Genomic DNA, 20,341 nt, shown 5'->3' with positions numbered 1-20,341 from the left:
GGTTGATGATATTAAACACTTGAGTTTTTATAGTAACAACGATACAGATGATAATATAAGTAGTATAAGTATTTATAGTAGTATGTATGAGTATATTGACTGGCTGGTTAAAGAGACCGAATGACCGGCCTGCTTGGAGAGGTGACATCTTCACTTTTGCGTCAAAGGCATCGTAGATCCCTTTGATCCCTTTGATCTATGAGCGAATCGTTTGGCGAAAGTCTCAGAATAGACAGATCACATCATTACACGTTTTGGTGGATGTTCTTGTGTAGGTGCAACAACAACTGGTGGAGGAGTAGTGGGACGAAATTTATGGCAGAAGATCTCAGAATAATAAGACGTATGGTGAATAATAACGTATGTGCATTCATTGCATTACTGCACACGTTATATTATTAACATAATAATGACCATTAGTAGGAGAAGTAGCAATAGTAGTATTAGTAGTAGTACTTTTCTTATTGTGCAATCACAGGCATGCCTTTTACCAGATGCCTGCTGGGAAATTTTGTGACCTTTCTTTTCTTGCTTCTTTCTTCATATTGAGCAGAAACATATGATTTTATTAACTTGTTTTGATGGTTTCCATGACGCAGATGATATTAAACATCTGATTTACTGTATGTGGCCTGTGAACATCTAGTTACCATGGCAACGTGTATGTAGTAAGTCTCCAACGAGATGAGTCCCGTGTTCCTCACATGTCAAATGTTTTGGATTTCACCTGAGTCATCACATACTCTGTGTTTGATTTAGGTCTTATCTTCCATGATGTCATAACATGCTTTGTGTGCATGACAATTTAAAAGTTGTGATATTATTAGTAGTAGTAGTAGAACATACTTGTGACATCACACTGGAGTGATTTTTGAGCAGAAACCGAAGTGAATTTCTTTGACGTGTTTGTACTTATCTGTGAAAGCTGTGTAATAAATAGTATTATTCATATGTCGTGTGTTTATTTTTCATCTGAATGTATTTTAAGTCTCATCTTCCATGTTGGTTTTGACTGCATGTTCTATTTTTCATGATTGGTTGTTTTCATATTGCCTGTGTGCTATGTTTGATTTGATTTAGTTAAGCAGTTACTGTTATTGTGACATCTGAGGCATGCCATGCCCCAAAGCATGTTGGGAAATATACAGTTTGTTCATGTATTTGTTTTGAGTCTTGTTTTGGGCATATTGAGCAGAAACAGATTTGAAAATGATTTGATGGTTACCAGAAAACAGATGTAATTAAAAACCAAACTGTTTATGAGTCTGTAGTAATATTGTCTTGTCAAAATCTGGTTACCATGTACATGGATGTGTATTAAATGGTATTATTCATATGTCAAGTGCCATGTTTTTCATGCCTTGCTTTTTAGTTTGGTTTTACCTTTCATGGTGTTTTTACATGGTTTGTATATTGACTGCAGGCCATGATCTCAATTCTGTAAAGCACTTTGTAATTGTGTTTTGAATCCTTATTATCATAATTAGCTGTTTAAAATATGTCCTGCACAAGAGCATGCTGTGAAAAAGATTTTGTTTGGGGGGGGGGGGGGACTTCTTTGTTCATGTTAACATTTTTAATAGAACCATGTCATCAAAGACATTAAAGAAGAACCTGCAGCTCGGCTCGATCTGATTTACTGTGCATGACATGATAATAATTAGCTTGTCAAAATCGAGTTACTGTGGCAACATAATGGGTGTCAATGTATGTACTAAGCCTCATCTGTGGAAGCTGTGTATTAGATAGTATTAAAATAATCATGTCTCATTTAACTACTTTGTTTGGGACTTGGTTTAAAAAAACAATTTTATTTTTTCAATGATCACGAGGAGAGAATCAGACGGGAGTCAGTACATGGGTGAGAGTCTTAATAAGGCTGCGATGGAGATCTACAATGTCAAGCTATGGATTTCCATAAGCATAAAAAATGGACTGACCGCAATCGTGCGACATGCAGCTCTAGGAAGTGGTGACACCAAAGACATCGATGAAGAGATGTAAGAAAGGTTTAAAAAAAGTAGAGCATTAAAATAATGTCCGACGTGACGCATGCTTCATTGGGAAAGCATCTTAAAACAATGATCTATCAAAAAATAAAGTTAAATATAAAATAAAAAATAAAAAGGTGCTTAACAAGCTGATTGCTCTGAAGCACATAGAGACCGTTTGCTGTGTGATCACGAACGTAGACGGTGATTCATCATCTTTCTAGATTTGTAAGAAACAACCTTGAGTGCGAGTATGCACTTTGCACTAACTGTAGGGATCTATCTGGGGTTGGGAGCCTGGAAAACCTTTGTTTTACTCAAATCCAAATGAGTGGAGGTTTTTATCTGTTTGAGGAATTGTAGAAGCAGAACTGGACTCCTGCAGTTTCCCTTCATGTCCTGATTGATGATTTTTGATGCCTCTAGAGTGATGTGACAGCGATTGTGTCTACTTGTATAACGTTTCCTGCATCCTGGCATTAAGAGGCTCCCATGAGGCTACCTAGCATGAAGACGAGAATCCATGCTGCATCACTCTGAAAGTCAAGTCGGTTTCTCTACATTTCTAGCTTTGATTTCTTTCCTTCTGGTTTTTGGTTGACGGTTTTGAAAAAGAAACACACCTTGGATTCTGAAGCACAGAGCGTTGGCACACCAGACGCTCAACGAACAGAGGAACAGCGATAGCAGCTGAAGTGCCGCTAACCCCTTGCACGAGACACAAGCGACAGAGGAAAACGCAACCACATACGAGGCTGGGGTGCAACAGCAGGGTACAAAGGAGAGCATTATGTCACTGTGGTATCAGAGTCACTCCCTCAGAAGTACGACAGTAAGGTTTAGTGGGGAGAGGGCAAAGGGATTGAGTCACAGGTTCCTCTCAGCAGCCTCGAGAATTTTTCTGGAGCATTCGCAGCATATTCTGAGAACAGCGAGGAGTAAGAGGCTCTAGAGGGAGTGAGTGGATCAGGTCTTAAGAAAAGCTCCTGCTCAGCGTTCACTTCAAGATGATGTGGTAGCCTTCGTTTGAGTCATCTGGAGAGAAGAGGAAAAGGACATCAGAGCAGGGGAAGGTTAAGGTTCTGTGCTCAAATACAGATATTAGTCATTACGATCGATTGCTGTTGTGCTCACAAACCTTTCATTGTGTCCAGAATAAAACACATTTCATCCTGGAAGTTCTGGATCATCTGTTAAACAAATAGAGTTAGTGGTTTAATGTTTGAGGGAAACTCTGTAAAGCAGTTTACTGACACGCGCAATGACAACTAGTCAACAGAAGTCCTCGACCAATAAGGAGACAGTCTTAGCTGTCAATCATGATGTTTTGCTCCGTTTTTAGAGCATCAAATAATTAAAACGTCAGGAAGTCCATCTTTATACAACGTCTGTGGTTTAACATGAAACTTTAGTAGAGCGAGAGCAGGAGATTACAGGGGACAGAAAACATGGTCTCACCTCATCACTAACAAGCACATGGATGCCAGTAGGACCCTGTTTAAAGATCTGGTTGATCTGTCTGGGTGAGATGTTGAAGAGCTGAGCGATCTTCTCCGTCAGCTCGGACGCTGTGAGCTCCTCCAAGTAGATGGCGTGATAAACTGCAGCCAGACAGAAGAGCAGGTATGATCACCTCTATTCACTTCCTCTCCGTCATTACTACACAGCAAAATTAAGCTTAATATGTAAGTATTTGTTTCAGGAATGATTTCTTCAGGAACGATTTCTGCAGAAACAAAGATGAACAACAAACTAACTAAAGAATGTGTTGGTGGCAGCGTCTCCGTTTTCGTGTTTCTGATCTCGTGCCTCTGGAGACTCCTGGCAAACGTAGATGGTCAGCCTTGGACGTACCACACTGTGAGCAGCAGAAGAAGAACATGTTCAGAAACTTGTGTATATATACGAGATAAATGACATGTTCTCAGGTAGTTTATTTAAAAGACCCACCGTCCCTTCAGTGCATTGAAGAGTCTAATACCATCTGCTGGTCCACAGATCTGAATGACATCGTCCCGGGTCAGTTTCAACATGTCTGCCCCTGGTGCACGGAAACGAGACCTCGGTTAAGAACAGAAAACCCTCCACACACAAACACTAGCTGGTTTTGGGGAATCCAACATTCAAAGGAATACGGAGGGATACAGACAAAACAAAGCAGGGCCACTGGAAATCCTTGGGCGGGGGGGGGGCAGTATAGCCAATGGTTCAAGCGGGACGGACACTCTAAAAGACATCTTTTGAAATGGACGTCTCTTCGTTTCTTACGTAAGGTCTTTACACTTGATCTCGTCACTTTATAAAACCAGATTCATTTCTCCCTTCTTTCTGCCATCACTTTTAGCAGCAGCAGATGTGAGGGGAGTCTAATCTCAACTATCTGTATCATTTGAGATCATTCCCGATCTGGGGGCCGTTTTACCTGAGAAGTTGGTGAAGAGCCGACAGAAGGGGGAGAAGCGGTTTCTGTGAAGCCACTGTTGTGCGTCCTGCGGTGTTGCCAGAGGTAACAAATTCTGAGATGGAAAAAAACAAGACGGAACGCAGCTGAAAACATAGAACCACCACAACTTTGTGTTAAAAGGCTACTACAGCACTACTTAGCTTTAAGATGTACAGATTTATTGACAGTAATCATATTCAAATACAAACATTTCCAAACATCCATTTTAAAGACAGAAAAGAAAATGTAAGAGTAACTGTGCACTCAACCTAGATCAGATTTGTTTCTGTGAACATTAATACACAGTGAAGCAGAAGGAAGTCACGCAGTCATATAAATGTAAAAAATGAAAAATGTACTTACATCAGAGACCAGTGCGATTACCTCTGGTACCGGAACCACCGGCTCCGGCTGGTGGGTTGGTGATCCGTTCCTACAAAGGATGAAAACGTTACCATGTTGGAGTCTGTGATTGTGAATGTCTCATGATCATCTGCATCAAGAGGAATCTACACATCCCTCACCACACAGCCACTTCTCTGTGGTTAATTAAACTTACAACGTTAATCACAAAGTATTGGTAGGATATGTTTACCCTTCTGGAACCGGGAAGCTGTTGTGTGTGCTGCTGATGAAGCCGGGAGATGGCGAGTTGCTGACGTACGTGACCTCAGGCCAGGGAGAGCACTGCCAAAGACCAACACTTTTGTTATTGTGGCATCTGAATAAATTCAGCCAACACTTCTGCTGCAGCTCGTTCATTTACATTCAGCTCATGCTCACAGGTTCTGCTCCAGCCGGTTTGTGTACCAGCCACAACTTTATTTTTATAGTTTTACTTAGTTTGCAGGAAGTTGAGCTAAATTGATGAGCTGATTAATCAATTAGGCGTAAGAAAGATCAGTAATTGGCAACTATCATTTTTGTCCTTAAAGACTTTCTACAGCTTCCTCTCTGTGAGGATTTATTGTGTTATATCACTGAGAGACTAACCTTTGGGGTTTTGGACGGTTTTCCAGACAAAATAATGAATTTGAAGGCTTCACAAAAGATAGTATTAGATGAATATTATCTTGGTTGCAGCTCTAGTTAAAACGGTTTGTAAACATTTCAACAGCACATCCCACAAACTAGTTTATGGAAGTAAGACTATTTACTTCACATTTCACATTACATTACATCTCATTCAGCTGATGCTTTTATCCAAACATCAGAGTTGACGATGGTTATTAGAATATCATCCTTTTAACCAAGTAGTCGGAAGAGATGTTCCTGCAGCAGAGGATGTGTGGACTCTCTGCTCACATACTAACCTCTGTCAGTATTGTGGTTTCGTAGGATGGCTGGTACTTTTCCTTTTCCTGTGGTGCCCTCTTCTCCATCTTCTCCCGGTCGGTCTTCTGCTTTCTGTCTGCACCTTTAGGCTGAAACACGTCACGTGTGGGTCATTAAATCAACAAGGGTTTGCATCTTAGCACATGAACTATTCTTCTCTGTTTCTCTCAGTCCCCCCACCTTAAAGACTTTGACCTGACAGGAGGCAGAGTGGAGGTGTTCTGTGTACTCTCCACTCTCATTCTCTTTAAAAGTGTCGATCTGGATGCGGAAGGGGACGCCCTTTTCGCCCCCGTGCTTTCGCATAGTGAATTCTGTGCTAATGCAGTGAACCTAAAAAAGAAAAGAATATTAAATTTTAATCTATTAAGGGCAATGAGTTATAAAATAACAATTAAATCTGAGAAATCAATACTAAAAAAAACAAATATTTACAAATTCAGTGTATTAGTAATTACTGCTTGCAGAATAACATTCACTTTACATTTTGCCAAACAGAATAGGTGAGTAGACTAAATGTTAACAAGCTTAGGGCTATGAAATGCTTGAGATAACTGCCACTGCTTTTCATGAATGAAAGTGATTCAGGGAAACAACAGTGTTGTTTTCGTCGCTCTACCTGGATAAAAACTGAGGTTCTTTTTGATGGGTCCCAAAGGAACTCCACAGTGTTAAGCTGAGTAGGGTTAGCCCTGGGGTCGATTATGCCGACAGACATGGGGATATCTGCAACGGATCAATGCAAAACAGGCTGTTATCAGAAGAACTCTTAATGGACACCGTCTTCTCCAAAATGTCTCCACCGCCGTCTTGTGCGTCACGCTCAGTTTAAAAGTCCAGATGATGAATTAATGGAAGATTTACCTAGAAAATCTCAGAGGTTAATAAACAAACAAGGCTACACAGCAACATTCTTTCCACATACAAAACAAGAAGAATAGAGAAGATGAGGATGAACTGCCGGGAACAGACATTTGTCTGTCTGTGCTCACCGAGGTCGAGGATGCGATCCCCGGGCCTGTTCCAGCGCCAGCCTTCCAGCTGCTGGTGTTCTGTGTACTGAAGCCGGCGGTCATGAAACACTACACGTATAATGCTCTGAAATCCAGAGAGATTCAGTTAACGAGAGATTCCAAGGAGATGCAAATGCTCTTCAAACACTTTGACTCTGGTTTCACTTGGCAGACACTGACCTGTAACCACTTGTGACGGCATATCAGATTCTTACCTTCACCATTTTATCCGTGATTTCCGGAAGTTCCCCAATTTTCCGATTGTCCAGCATTCTAATTTCATAGGACTGTCCTGTAATGAAAAGGTCCCTCACAGTTAATACATGGATCTCACTTTCGACCAGACGGTCACAGAAGATATTTAACCTTTTTAGTCACGCTGCTCAAAATAGTGCAACATTAGCACATCCTTGTTTTGTCATTGATTTCCAAGATTAAACTCACAAAATAAAACACACTAAAATATGATTAAGATATACAGTGTTTCTCATGGTAACAGTTGCATGACAATAAAGCAATGCAACATACATTATGAGACAGATTCATAATATCTTAGTAGCAAAGGAGAAAAGATAAAACAGACCAGGAAGTCAGAAAAGATTGTTTCACTATATCACTGCAACAAACCCTCTCAAACTTTATTGGAATATAATTTTATACTGATTGTTTTTCTCCAACTCTACTGCCCACTATCAAATTGGTCTATAAAGATTTACAGTCCTCCGGGTAATAAAACAGGGGAAGTGATTTGGCTTCAGTAGCTTTTGACTCTCGTGTTCAGAGAGGAACCAGAACTCCCAGTGCTAACCTTGGTTGAGGTAGGTGAGTGTTTCATCGTGCAGTTTAATGGCTGGCGAGGTAGCTGCACACAGGACATACTGAAAGGGAAGGATCTTGTTTTCGTTGTCTGGAGGAAGGTTGGACTCCTCCTGCTTGAAGATGGGGAGGGCAAGGACATCACTGGAAAACAAAGACAGATTGTCCAAAGCTGTCATTTAGCTGCCAATAAACATCTGTCTACATGAAGTAAACATTGATATTCAAATGTTAGAATTGATTATTATCAACCTGATGTTAAAAATAATGTCTGACACCACCATCACCAGACAACACATGCGGCTGAAAGGCAGGTGTCTGAGTTTGTTAGTGTGATAAGGGGCTTTCTGAAGAAAGGATCCACACAGAGAGTCACAGGGATCTCAGAGTGAAGACGCAGGACAGTCAAATGCAAGGATCTTATATAGGAGAACTAGGGCTTTCTCTCAGAACCAGTTCAGACTGGTACTGTCGGTGCAGTTTGAGAGAGGAAGCTATGGAGATAAGCAGACAATCATTCAGTTCTTTGGAGAGTAAATTAGGGATAAAAAGGGTCTGACAGTTTTCAGGTCATACACAGTTCAGACCATTAAACATGTATGCAGATATAGGTCATACAACTTACTTTTCAACCACAACTTAGGTTTCAACCATACTTAGTTAATTTTTCCATTACATTAGCTTTCCAGTTCATTAAATAGCATCAGGGCAATTTGGGTTACATCACTAAATACCAGGGTATCCAGTGAGTGTCTCATTTCTCCTCTCGATACAAGAATTTCCATGGAAATGCAGGTACTCTGAGCCTGCACCGCATCATTTAATGAGCCAGAAGGGGACACAAAGGAGTAATCTTTTTCCTGTAGAGCAAAGTGCTTGAGTCAGCAAAATCTAAATGGATTTATATCATTTAAATCATGAAAAACACAGCAGCTGCATCATAAATATCCAGCTGTACTTTAAACACTTGAATTAAAACTCACAAGACTAAAACATCACAGATATTAATTCTAAGTGAGGGCTTCGCTTTACCCTAACCCTGACAAAATGCCTTATCTCCCCACGCTGAGGAAAAAGATAAACAATTTCCTTGTTCTGTCCTTTTCCCCAAATTGGCACCAAACTTTAACGGGATACTCCCAGGCTCAAGCCAAATGAAGACTTGGGTCATGGTGCAAATCAGGTCAGTATTTTAACATAACCCTGCTGATAAATAAAAAACAAACCACTAAAGGGTCTGAACAGATCCCCCTTCACAGATGTTATAATTCCCATCAACGTTTCCTTTGAGGAATTATCTTAACTGATGAACTCTTCAAAACCAAAGACAAACAGTTTACTATACTATTAAGAGAGAAAGAGTTATACCTCCCACTGCCAAGGAAGTAACGTTTCCATCTGTGCTTGTTTGTTAGTTTGCAGAATGATATAAAAACTTCTTAACTAATTTCCATGAAGTCTTGTGGAAAGTTGGGGCACGACCCAATGAAGATCCCAGTCCATTTTTGTGCAGACGCAATTACCATTCTGGTTATAGTTACAATTTTACATTTGAGCAACTGAAACCAGTGATTCTTTTAAAATGATGACGCATCGAAATGGTCTTCAATTAGTGTTATAATTATAATCACACTGTTAACAGGCTGATGCCCATGAAAACACAGAATACTAACATTTCATCTAGTGGTGAAGTTGCATGTTGCAGCTGCCCCCCCCCCCTCTCCAAACAGGAAAGAGAACCCGAGGTAACCTTCAGTTGTCTTGGAAACTAAGTTTGTCCAGTTTTATATTAAACACACAAGTGAAAACATCACTAGAATTAATTTAAACTCAATTTCTGCCGATGCATCCCTTTCACCTAAATCTAACACACTGGATAATATCCAACTTTAGCGATTGGAAACCCAGAGGGGAACTTTGAGATGTATCAACATAATAAAAACAGTAATAGTTCATATGGTCCATTCATACAGACTAAAGTCATGGGACAGACATGTAGGTAACCACGATAACAGCAGACTCATCCTGTACCTCATGCTGTACGCCCCAGCACCGAGCTCCTGTCCGATGCCCGACAGACTGGCGTCGAAGTCCTGGACCAGTCCGGACTCGATCACCTCATCCGTGAGAGGCAGCTTCAGAGCCCACGCCATGATGGATGGAGGGTGGGTGGGTGTGGGTGGGGGGGGGGGCTTGTGCAGCTCTGGGTAACAACTTTGAGTTTTACACCTGCGTCCCACAACCTTCCGATCTCTGGAGGAAAGTGACACAAGGAGTTTGTTATCAGGCAGTTTGGCTCCATCTCTAAACACATCAGATCATCACAGGGTCAATGTCAGCAGCGGAACATCCTCCTGAACGAAGCGGGTGAGGATGAGGCGATGTCAGTCAACCACAGCCGCACTTTACGTAACCATGCCCCGCTGCTGGAATCCAGACACCCGGCGCTGGAAAGCTGCCACACTTCCAAAACGGCAGTCTTATTTGTTGTTGTTGTTTTTTAAAATCAAACCCCTCGCGTTAAAAGATGTAAACAAGTTACCTGCGGGTGAAACGTGCAGCTACTCGCCGACACCGCGACAGTTCCGTGTCATCACGTCGCGCTGCTTCTCCCCAACACGAAAATAAACATGTCGAGCTAACCGCTAAGCTAGCGATACAGCAGTGGCTGCGAACTCCGCCCGCAGGACGCGAACTCCTCCCGGCCTCAGTGTACGGGGGCTTCACGGGGATCGATGGTTCCCGGTGGACATGTCTATGAACTGGGATCCATCGGAATTCACTCGGCGTCTTAAATAAAGGTGAATTGATGTGTTGCTTTTGTTTTGTTTATCTAGCGCCGTCAGGGAAAATGAGCTCACGTAACTTCCGGTTGTTGTTCTTCTTCGTGTGGCTATTTTCTCCTGCGTTAGATCGAGAGTAGCTCGTTATCGCCACACACCGCTCATCGCTGATTACACATGAGGTCGGATAGATAGAGAGATCGATAGACAAACAGAAAGATGACAGATAGATAGATAGATAGATAGATAGATAGATAGATAGATAGATAGATAGATAGATAGATAGATATCAATAAAATAGATTTGTACATCATACACAAGAAGTGATTCATAAAGACCAGTTTTATTTGATTCATTTGACAGAAAAGGACAAAGAAAAGCATGACCTTATCTTATGTGCTTTGCAGAGTCAAAAAACTGAAAGCTGATATCTTATTGATTTAATTAAGCAAATTTTTTCTCTATTTGTATCATAGTATTTTAAACCATGTTGTATATTTTGTCTTCCCATATTGAACATGAAGTTAAAACCTCTTAAAGTTCTTTGTTATATTAATTGTTTTCATTGTAAATCAAACCATATGTAGATGTACCGTTGTTAAAAAGGCAAACATATGGTGGAACATAAAATGCACCATTCAACGTATCATTCACAAACAAACAAAAATTTAGGTTATAGTTAAACTGCAGTATTTTACATTTCATCTGCATTAGAAGAACAATAAACTTAATAAAAGATGTTATTTGTCAAGTTGATTAAAACACAGAAATGAAATTCTTTCACAAAACATAACTGAAACCTTGCACTGCACAGACAAACAATCCATAACACGCCAACTTCCACTAAAGTGCAAATAATTCTTAAAGAATTGGCAAAAATAACAAAAAATAACTGCTACAGTCTTGTTCCTACATTTTATATCTCCACACTGCACATGAGAAGCCGTCTTCATACTCATTCAGATTGAAAGTCAGAACTCATCAACCACAAAGTATTCTTAGTAAAATAGTTCGTTCTTCTTCTTTTAACTCAGTAAATCAATCCGACTGATATTATGTTTAATATGAGGGAAGAGTTAATTTAATTTAATAAACGTTTAAATTAAGCTCCTGTTTTTAAAATATTAGGTAACTGGAGAAGAAAAATGTCACTGAAACACTGTCAAAGCATCGAAGGAACAACAATGAACGGATGCAAATACAAAATACTCTCAGAGTATGATAAGCGCATTAAACAGAAAGCATAAAGTCAGACAGTGATAAATTCACACACGTGTGTCACCCACAAACAGTATGTGTATTTTTCCACAGTCGGTAACTCGTGAATGAAACAACACTTTATAGGAAACTGAAATACGCCGGCATCAAGGTGCCTGAGCCACGGTATCAGTGTGATAGGAACCAGTTTGTTATCTGTTGAGCATCAGAAACAACCGTCTGTCGTTCTGCTGAATGAAATGATCGAAGCTAAACTACAGGAAATGACGACAGATTTTGAATCAATCTCTGTGATTATCAACAACAAATATCAAAATGACGATTGTCCCAAAGAATCCAGAGTCAATAGAGGACAATGTTATTTTTGGCATTCCTTAGACAGCTTGCAGGTTACAGTCTACAGTCTCATCTCTGTCTGAATCTTCTGTGAATATAAAGTGAATGAGGAAAAACACATTTGAAAACATCCGTGGTGGTAAAAGCACATCACACAGAGATCAGCAGAATGTCAGTCATCATGTCAAAATGCGATTAAACTCAATATTAATAAGTGTTCGCCCACTTGACAGAAGTCAGAAGGGCAGCCTATAAAACCACTTGTACAAAAGTTCATAAAATGTTTTTAAATATGATGAGCAGACCATGCACTTTGACTTCAAAGACAATAGGAACTTATTTCTGCTAATCTTTCATAAACCTTCCATCATGTATTTCCATATTTTTCTCAAAAAAAGTTCATATTCTCTCAGCTTTTACAGAGTTTAAATCATATTTACAGAACTATTTACATCTGTGTCTTCATATCAAATGCTCCGCTTTCAAAAAAAGGACCAAAGATCCGAGGGGAACTCTCCGGGGACGAGGTCGCTACTGAACCTGGAAGACGTTGATCTTGCTCGTGTTTTTCAGCGTCTGTCGCCGGTTGCAGAACCAAACGCGCACAACCTCTCGGTCGTAGTTCAGCTCTCGAGCAATCTCCGTGATCTCCTGACCCGTCGGCAGGGTGTTCTTGTCAAAGTACGAGTTCAGGACTTCTATCGCCTGCGGTGTGAAACTCGTGCGCCGCTTGCGTTTTTTGGAAGGTTCACCGCCGACGAACTCCATCAGGTTCTGCTGGCCCTTCTGGTTCCAGTGCTCGGCCTCCGCCAGCCACTTCTCCAGCACTGGCTTCAGCTTCTGAGCACTCTTTGGGGTGATGTCCAGCTTTTCAAACCTACAGCGCAAAACAAAGCTCGATGTGTTGAATGAAACCACACTACATGCACTGTATCTCAATTTGATCCCTATGCATTCACATGGTTTCAGATTGCAGGGCAGTAAATTAGATATTTTAACAATATGTATCTTCGGGCCACTAGGGGTCTCTCAATCCATACAAGAACAAAAGTTTGATGATGTCACAAAGCAGTGTGGGATCATGGGAGTTGTTGTCCACTGGGTAATCGCAACATATCACGACTATTAACACAATTTGTCGGCCATATTGGACTTTTTCCATTGCTAAGCTAACCGGGAAATCTATTTATCTTTTCTAGTCTTATCGACCAATCACCTGCATTCACACAGTCACCTGCATTCACACACTTCTATAAACAGTGTTCTCTCTACCACTGGCCATTCGCAGCAATCAGGGGCCATATGACGTTCAGTGCCTTGCCCAAGGGCGCTTCAGGATGTGGAGCGGAGTGGACTACTGCCTCGGAAGTGCGGCCCATAAAGAATTAGATGTTATATTGACGTGCTGGTGATCTAGAGTGACATCTAGTGGCAAAATTAATCCTACATATTTCCTCTAATGCTACAGTTTATTTACCAGATATTAAACATGTCACTGTGTTACGATCGCATCACTAGGCATGAACTCCCTCAAGAAATACAGGATGGTTATTTATGTGCATGTAAATAAGGTTAGCGCATGTACATATAAAATGCACCGTGTAGGCCGGGTCATCGAGAGCAATAAATCAGGTTCTTTGGAACGTGAAGTAATTTACCTGCAAATGGCCGACTGGCTGTAAGCCGGACCTTCGGTTGCGGTCAGCGCCTGCCCTACTTGTGTCTGCGTGAGCCCCAGGGACAGCCGGCGGATCTTGAAATTCTTGGCAAACTCGCGAATCTCGTCCAGATTAATGCCCTCCTCGCCGCTGACTACCTGCTGGGGTTCTGCAAAGCGTGAAGAGTCGGGTTAAAAATATCAACCCACTTACAACGGATCTATGTTTGGAGGGAGAGGAGAAGGAGGTGCACCTACTGCCGACAAGCTGGCCCACTTTCGCTATGTCTCCACAGGTGATGGGGACCGCGGGGGACAGCGTGGCGGCCGTCTTCAGAACAGACGGCTGCGGGGCGATGACAACTGGAGACTGAGTGACAGTGGTTACCGAAGGCTGGGAAGAAAGGAAACACACAATATGCTTAAACTGGAATAACGACACTAGCAAAATGGGAAAACCTCCAGGGAAAAGAGTCCTACAGTATTTGTATAGTTTGTTGGTTTGTATGTTTTTATTAGTTTTTAGGCAAGATTACACAAAAACTTGGTGGGAGGATGTGATATGGGTCAGTGGACAGATCCAGGAACATCGCTAGAGAGGGTATTTTTCAAAATTTCCTCCAATTTCTCAGGGAATAATTAATGCATCTTGATATTAAAGGGAACTGATCTATACGTGTGTGTAATTTGGTGCCGTTTGAACTTAAGGGAACGATGTGTGAGCTCCTCTGAGGGCCAATCTAGTTGTTGTCTGTTCCAGCTTTAAAGTGTAATTGCAGTTTTTCTGGACTCAACACGAACCTGCGTGTGAAGCTTGGCGAGCGTTGGAGGAGCGGCGGCTTTGGGCAGAACCGCCGCGGCAGAGGTGACGGCTGTGGCGGGTCCGTTCCCATACGTGGCAATGATCTGACCCTGGGTGTTGAAAAGCAGCTGCGGGGTGACAGTCTGGAGCTGGAGACTATGGAGGGGGAGGGTGGAGGTCGCAGCCCCTCCAGCCAGAGAACCTGGGTTCAGCAGCAGCGGGAGGGTTCCTATAACCTGTCAATTCAGTTTGAGTGTTGGAGAAACACACGCGTATGAATAATTGAACCAAACTCTCTGTGCTGGTTTTCAGTTTGCAGACGTTCAGCTGTCGGTGCGGTGTGTTCGCTTTTAGGGAAACAAGAACGTCCTTGGAATAAAAATCATGTCTTTCAAAATTAAACACAGCACTGAACTGTGATGAGCTGCAATAATGGTGAGATTGAGTAATGGAAGAGTTTGAGAGGACAAATCAGTTTTCAAAGTGTCTCTCGCTCCACTGACTTCAAATAGAATTGCTGATTGATGCTAAACAGAGGCTGGCTTCCTTTATGACTGAAAACAGAAATACAACACGTAAACATCTTGATTGTCCTTGGAGATTATTAATCAAAACGTTTTAAGTGAAGCGCACTGCTTGTAAACGACTCGTTCTTATACCGTTCTCATTTTGTTATGAAGACTGTGATGTGCTCCAGGCAATTATAATCTAGCCGTCTCTTATTGTTTTGGGCGAATGACACAAAACTCAAAAGGAGGGGACACATTTTCTTTAGACTATTTAAAGCATCTTCCCTTTAGCTGGCTGCACTTAGAAGAGAAACTGAGCAGCAGCTGTGGAAGCAGTGTGTTATGTAACCCACCTGTCCCTGGGCATTTGTGATGATCTGGCTCGTGATGCCCGCCATATTGGACATGGCACTGGTGATGATGGGGGTGGAGGTGAGGGAACTGAGGAACTGGGGTTGTCCTCCCAGAGAAGCAGCATTGATCTGAGCATTGACAAGAAGATGAGATTAGATTAAACGATGGAGCCAGATGTTGCAGAGCAGCTGTCTCTACAGGTAGATCTCTGCAGTGGCCCTCTTACTATAGCCGGATTGATGGAGAGTCCTGCGGTCTGCAGAGCTGCCAAAGATATGTTGGACTGAGCGATGCTGGCCGAGGTAGCCTGGGCGGCCGCCACCTGAGCGGCAGTGACCTGGGCACTGGTCACCTGTGTCAGCTGCTGCACTGCTGCTTGGAGCGGCTGCAGGGAGGCGGCTTGAGGCTGGAACAATGTCTGTGTGTTGGCTTGTAGCTGAGGGTGGATGGAGTTCAGGACTGTTGCAGCTGGAGGGAAATTCAATGGTATAGAAACTGTTAGTGTTTCTGAAATACTGTTTATTGTGACAAACATTATTAAAGGTTTATAGCCACAATACCAGTCACACTAATTAGCTCCGATCCATACAATCTGAACAACAGAGGCCGAAGGGGCAGCACACCTGCACGGACAGTTTGGTTATTTTACCTTGAAGGCCGGCGAAGGGCAGCTTGAGGAGGTTTGCCGCCGGGTTGGCCGCAGTGAGCCCAGGGAGAGCAGCTAAACTGGTGGTGGGGAGGGTGAGAAGAGCCAGGCTCCCCTGGCCACCGAGGGAGCCGGCCATACTCAGGGGGATGAGCAGGGGCTGCCCCAGCGACCCCGTCTGGGCCATCATGCCGGTCATCAACGCAGCCAGATTTTCCTGGGTCAGCACCTGATTTCGTGAAGAGACAGATTGAAACTGAGAAGATGATCTTTAAAGGGCAATTACACTGTACACTGATCTTTTATTCTGGTGATTTACAGGAGCAGTTTTAACTAAAGAGTACTGATACATTATTCATTATGCACTAAAACAACCCATCTTTCTCTGCTGCACTTTTTAATTTCTTCTTCTTTTGTTTTTCACTGGAGCAGTAGCACAGGCCTTTTTTGGAAAGGACAGGTGTTATTGGTCTGTGGTGATGCTGGTTGCAGTTTTCTTTCTGAAACTGTAAAAGTGACCTGCAGTAATTGAGCCTCAGCAAATAAAGATCTACTGCTGAGCCCTGAAGCTGCACATAGAGCTGTTCACCAGTGAAAAGTCGTGGCAAGGATTTCTGCAGCCTCAGGCCGTGTGTTCAAGTGTTTGCAATTAAACTTGAGCCATTTTTTTTACATTCAGTGTGCACGAGAGACAACTGCTTAAATCAGTGTCGTCAGTAAATCACCTACAGGAGCCTGTGGGGGACCCAGTGACGTTAATCCCTGTGGCATGTGATTAATGGACAAGACATCATATGTAAACAGGCTGAAATACATAGAGGTTTTTTCTTCTTGTCACTTTTTATTTGTATCCCAAACCCTCGTTTGGTTCGGCCTCTGGTTTCAGGTCAACTAAACCAGGCGACAGGATTCTGTCTCTGACTTTAGATGAACATGGAAAATGTGTAAACTCATATTGATACCTGTGGACAGCCTTGTACCGTGATGGGCATGGCGGCCTGTGGCTGAGTCAGGGACACACTGATGGGAACAGCAGGAGTCAGCGTTTGGACAGCGGGGGTCGGAGCCTCGACAGACACCACCTGCTGTTCAGCGAGCACTGCAGGATCAATGACCAGGTTGGTTCTTAGTGACATTCAAAGTGGTTTTCATAGTTTCCAGCAGCATTTCAGAAGTGTGTCATTCACAAAATAGTAGTAAGTCATCTGCTATCCATGATTTACCTATTCCTCCACTGCTCTGGGAAGCAGGCGGGTCGTCCTGAGAGTCGCCGCCTCCGCCCTCAGCTTGCTCCTCAGTGGCCCGAACCACTCCCTCCACAGTTTTGCCTTCACTCTTAACATTGGTTATGGACAATGGCAGCGGTGCATCGACCTCCACCTCTAGCACACGGATGGTCTCATCGCCGGACATCACAATGACCTGCGCAGGTATAAGGAGTTGAAGCTGGGTTTGACTGAAATGCTAAACTCCTATTGCAGACAGATGAATATGGGGAAAAACCTGTATCAATTGGTGGTATGCAATAGGGAAAGGGGAGCGGCAGCGAGACAACCTGGGCTGGAGGACAAAGTGCAGAGACACAATGCAGGAAGAGAGAGAGAGGAGGATGCATACCTGGTTGTCTTTGGCAGGGAATTTCAAAGTGCAGGATTTAAATGGCTGAAAAAAGACTTCTGCTGTCAGACAGTGAATGGCTGAAGAGAACAGAGAAGCCGAGCACATGTTAGGAAACAATGACCAAAAGAAAGAGAAACAGGCACGAATGAGAAGAGCATGAGAACATCCAAACAATGACATGAGCATCAGCCAACAAGCTTCTCGAGGAATGTCTCCTTCAAGCTCCTCTCGTGCAGCAGTGAAGAGCATTGCTTTTGTTCGCTGACTATGTCCACACACAATGTTACTACAGAAGATAAATAAACAATGAATTATTAAGCATGACAGTTCAGAAACCGGTTTCCCTCACGAGTAACGAGCAGCAGCTATTACAAGGTGCTCAAACACAAAAGGTGTGATCTCAATGAGCTGTGAGTGTGGAGGTTAATCACTTAGTTATGATGGGGTGTGGACACATGGGAGGAAGACTGGAGCGGTAAACTAAAGGTTTGGCGTCTCTCCACCCAGACAGCTGAGTGTTACCTGCTCATTCACAGTGAGGGGAGCATCCCTGGCAGGGAGGTCCTGGGAGTTCATGGCTCGCTGCTCCACCACCGTCACTGCTGTCCTGGCATCCTGAGCAGACACACAGAGATGAGATAAGAGCAGTGGTTAGCAGTGTGGCCTTTACTCTTTTCGCACAGATTAGAAAAAAAAATGCATATCTTTCTAAGTAAATACTAAAGATGCTTGTGGTCCAATTTTTCCTATCTACACAGATAGAAACAGTTTATTGCACAGTTAAATGAGTTAATACCCTAATTGTATGTACAGATGCTTTGGGTGAATCATTTAACATCAGTAAACAAACTCTTGATAACTTCACCACCTCCTAATTTTATTTGGAATCAAAACACATGAAGGTGACTTTGCGACTGTGTCCACACGTTAGGGGGCAAATGCTGGTTAAAGCAAACACACGTGCAGAGAGGAATCTACACTAGGAAGTATGAAACACATTGTAAAAACAAGGAACTATTCAAATAAATAGAAATATATTCAGTGTAAACTAGTAAAATGACATCACACTTATAGGATATTGAAGTTGCCTGGATATAAAATGGTTATTCTAGTGTTAAATGAACAGATTGTCAGTCTGACAGCAGCAACTAACAGAACCTGTCCTCCAGACACTTTGTCTGAATCTGTCAACAAACTCTTCATAACTTCACCAGCTTCTTCTAATGTGATTTGTAAAAACACATGAAGGTGACTGTGCAGCTGTGTCCACACTTTAAGGGGCAAATGCTGGTTAAAGCAAAACCCACATGCACGGAGGGTTGGGTCATTTTTCTCATGGCTATTTCTGTCCTTGCAGAACCAGACTATTTGGAGGGGCCTGATAACCAGGCCACGGTGTGAAGCTGCAGAGAAACGAGCCCCGCGGATCACAGGCAGAGATCCGGCTGCAGATTCCTCCCGGATCGGGGAGCAGCAGGGAAGTTGCTGTGTCTCCCGCTGCTCGGCCCCCTGAGGACCGAGGATCTGTCAGAAACTTCAGCGGCTCTTCCTGGGCTCCCCACCCCCATCCTGCCCGAGAAAAGTCTCGCCTCCTCGGCCACTTTTAGGACCCGAGCACCCACCGCCGAGCCCCGGCGACAGAAACCTCCCCGACCTCGTGTGTGCAGACACAATATTATGTATTCCCCTCTCTTTATCATAAATATATAAATTATGCTAATTACGAACATTGCATATTAACCCAAACTCATTTCCTCTCGCCGTGTCGCCGCTGCACGCTTGCGGCGCGGGGCTCGAACACGGTCCCGGTCTCATTATGTCCAACTTACCGCGTCCGTGCAGCTTATTCCCCGTGATTGTCACACAAGCGGCTCCGTGTCACAGTTTGTTTCAGTCACACATAATTAAAAATTCATCTCAGCTCCCAGACAGGATCTGTGGCTGCGCACAAAAGAGCCATTTGCATTGATAAGGAGTCTCTGGATCCGCGCTCGCTCTTAATATTTAATGACGACGACCCGTCTGCAGCCCCGCGCGCCGCCGGGATCCTTCAGGTGTCACAGTTCGATCCCATTCCGTCAGAAAAGTCGCGCAAAATTGCCCGAAAATTGGCCTTTTGCACTACGTCATGAACATAATTTATGCAAGGAGAAAAAAAGGCTCGCATTGAAAAATGTCTGCCTCGACTTGACGGGAGCCATGGTTCTCTTAAAGGGGACGTGCCCGAGGAAAAGAGCTGAAGAGAACATATGATAATATGACAAATCATAACATATCATAACATAAAATAACATTACATAATACAACAAAGAGTTACATACTATAGCATAATATTACATAATAACATAACGTATAATAACACGGGAGCCATGGTTCTCTTAAAGGGGAAGTGCCATAGGAAAAGAGCAGGAGCGAACATATCATAACATATCATATCATGACATAACATACCATAACATACCATTATGTTACATAACATAACATATAATAACATTAAAACATAACATAACATACCATTATGTAACATAACATAACATGTAATAACATTAAAACATAACATAACATATCATTATGTTACATAACATAACATATAATAACATAACGTATAATAACATATCATAAAAACCTTTATTGAGTAGATTTTATCTTTCAATGCACCTTAATTTTACTGAGAAGTAGCTGGGAAAGGTGTATATAATGTACATACTCAGCATTTTCTATTTTTGTATTCATTCTATCCATCCATCTATCTATCAATCTATCTATTATTCTAAATCTATCTATCTATCTATCCACCCACTTATCTATCTATTCTTCA

The 20,341-nt window shown here is 42.5% G+C and overlaps 2 protein-coding genes across 3 annotated transcripts; both read right to left on the bottom strand.

Moving 5' to 3' along the window:
* Nucleotides 1-1,791: 1,791 nt before the first annotated feature.
* Nucleotides 1,792-10,470, bottom strand: tfcp2 (transcription factor CP2). Its single transcript, XM_062392192.1, has 16 exons — nucleotides 10,141-10,470; nucleotides 9,630-9,851; nucleotides 7,591-7,742; nucleotides 6,998-7,074; nucleotides 6,762-6,867; nucleotides 6,389-6,495; nucleotides 5,950-6,102; nucleotides 5,748-5,858; nucleotides 5,030-5,121; nucleotides 4,798-4,867; nucleotides 4,414-4,507; nucleotides 3,942-4,032; nucleotides 3,749-3,849; nucleotides 3,450-3,592; nucleotides 3,130-3,181; nucleotides 1,792-3,026 (listed from the first exon to the last, which is right to left on the bottom strand). The coding sequence occupies exons 2-16, from the start codon at nucleotides 9,749-9,751 to the stop codon at nucleotides 2,989-2,991; spliced, it is 1,509 nt and encodes a 502-aa protein (XP_062248176.1). The 5' UTR covers nucleotides 9,752-9,851; nucleotides 10,141-10,470; the 3' UTR covers nucleotides 1,792-2,988.
* Nucleotides 10,471-10,721: 251 nt separating this feature from the next.
* pou6f1 (POU class 6 homeobox 1) lies at nucleotides 10,722-19,897 on the bottom strand. 2 transcript variants are annotated; one of them, XM_062392702.1, is made up of 11 exons: nucleotides 19,353-19,897; nucleotides 18,046-18,138; nucleotides 17,127-17,325; nucleotides 16,866-17,002; nucleotides 15,907-16,132; nucleotides 15,484-15,725; nucleotides 15,257-15,385; nucleotides 14,394-14,630; nucleotides 13,851-13,986; nucleotides 13,594-13,762; nucleotides 10,722-12,812 (listed from the first exon to the last, which is right to left on the bottom strand). In XM_062392702.1, the coding sequence occupies exons 2-11, from the start codon at nucleotides 18,097-18,099 to the stop codon at nucleotides 12,467-12,469; spliced, it is 1,875 nt and encodes a 624-aa protein (XP_062248686.1). In that variant the 5' UTR covers nucleotides 18,100-18,138; nucleotides 19,353-19,897; the 3' UTR covers nucleotides 10,722-12,466. The 2 variants fall into 2 exon arrangements, with proteins under 2 accessions (XP_062248686.1, XP_062248687.1); XM_062392703.1 differs by lacking the exon at nucleotides 19,353-19,897 and adding an exon at nucleotides 17,521-17,600 and having other exon boundaries at nucleotides 18,046-18,139.
* Nucleotides 19,898-20,341: the final 444 nt, after the last annotated feature.

The sequence above is a fragment of the Platichthys flesus genome, chromosome 7, assembly GCF_949316205.1.
Source record: "Platichthys flesus chromosome 7, fPlaFle2.1, whole genome shotgun sequence".
NCBI lineage: Eukaryota > Metazoa > Chordata > Actinopteri > Pleuronectiformes > Pleuronectidae > Platichthys > Platichthys flesus.
The sequence above is the reverse complement of the archived record's forward strand: the minus strand, read 5'-3'. Positions and strand labels throughout refer to the sequence as shown.

Coding starts and splice junctions, on each gene's coding strand:
- pou6f1 (XM_062392702.1), bottom strand. CDS start 18,099: ATGAACTCCCAGGACCTCCCTGCCAGGGATGCTCCCCTCACTGTGAAT. Junction 17,326..18,045: donor CCCTCACTGTGAATGAGCAG/GTAACACTCAGC, acceptor ATACCTGCGCAG/GTCATTGTGATGTCCGGCGA. Junction 16,133..16,865: donor CGGTACAAGGCTGTCCACAG/GTATCAATATGA, acceptor TCACGAAATCAG/GTGCTGACCCAGGAAAATCT.
- tfcp2 (XM_062392192.1), bottom strand. CDS start 9,751: ATGGCGTGGGCTCTGAAGCTGCCTCTCACGGATGAGGTGATCGAGTCC. Junction 6,868..6,997: donor TCACGGATAAAATGGTGAAG/GTAAGAATCTGA, acceptor TCTGGATTTCAG/AGCATTATACGTGTAGTGTT. Junction 5,859..5,949: donor GTCAGGTCAAAGTCTTTAAG/GTGGGGGGACTG, acceptor GACGTGTTTCAG/CCTAAAGGTGCAGACAGAAA.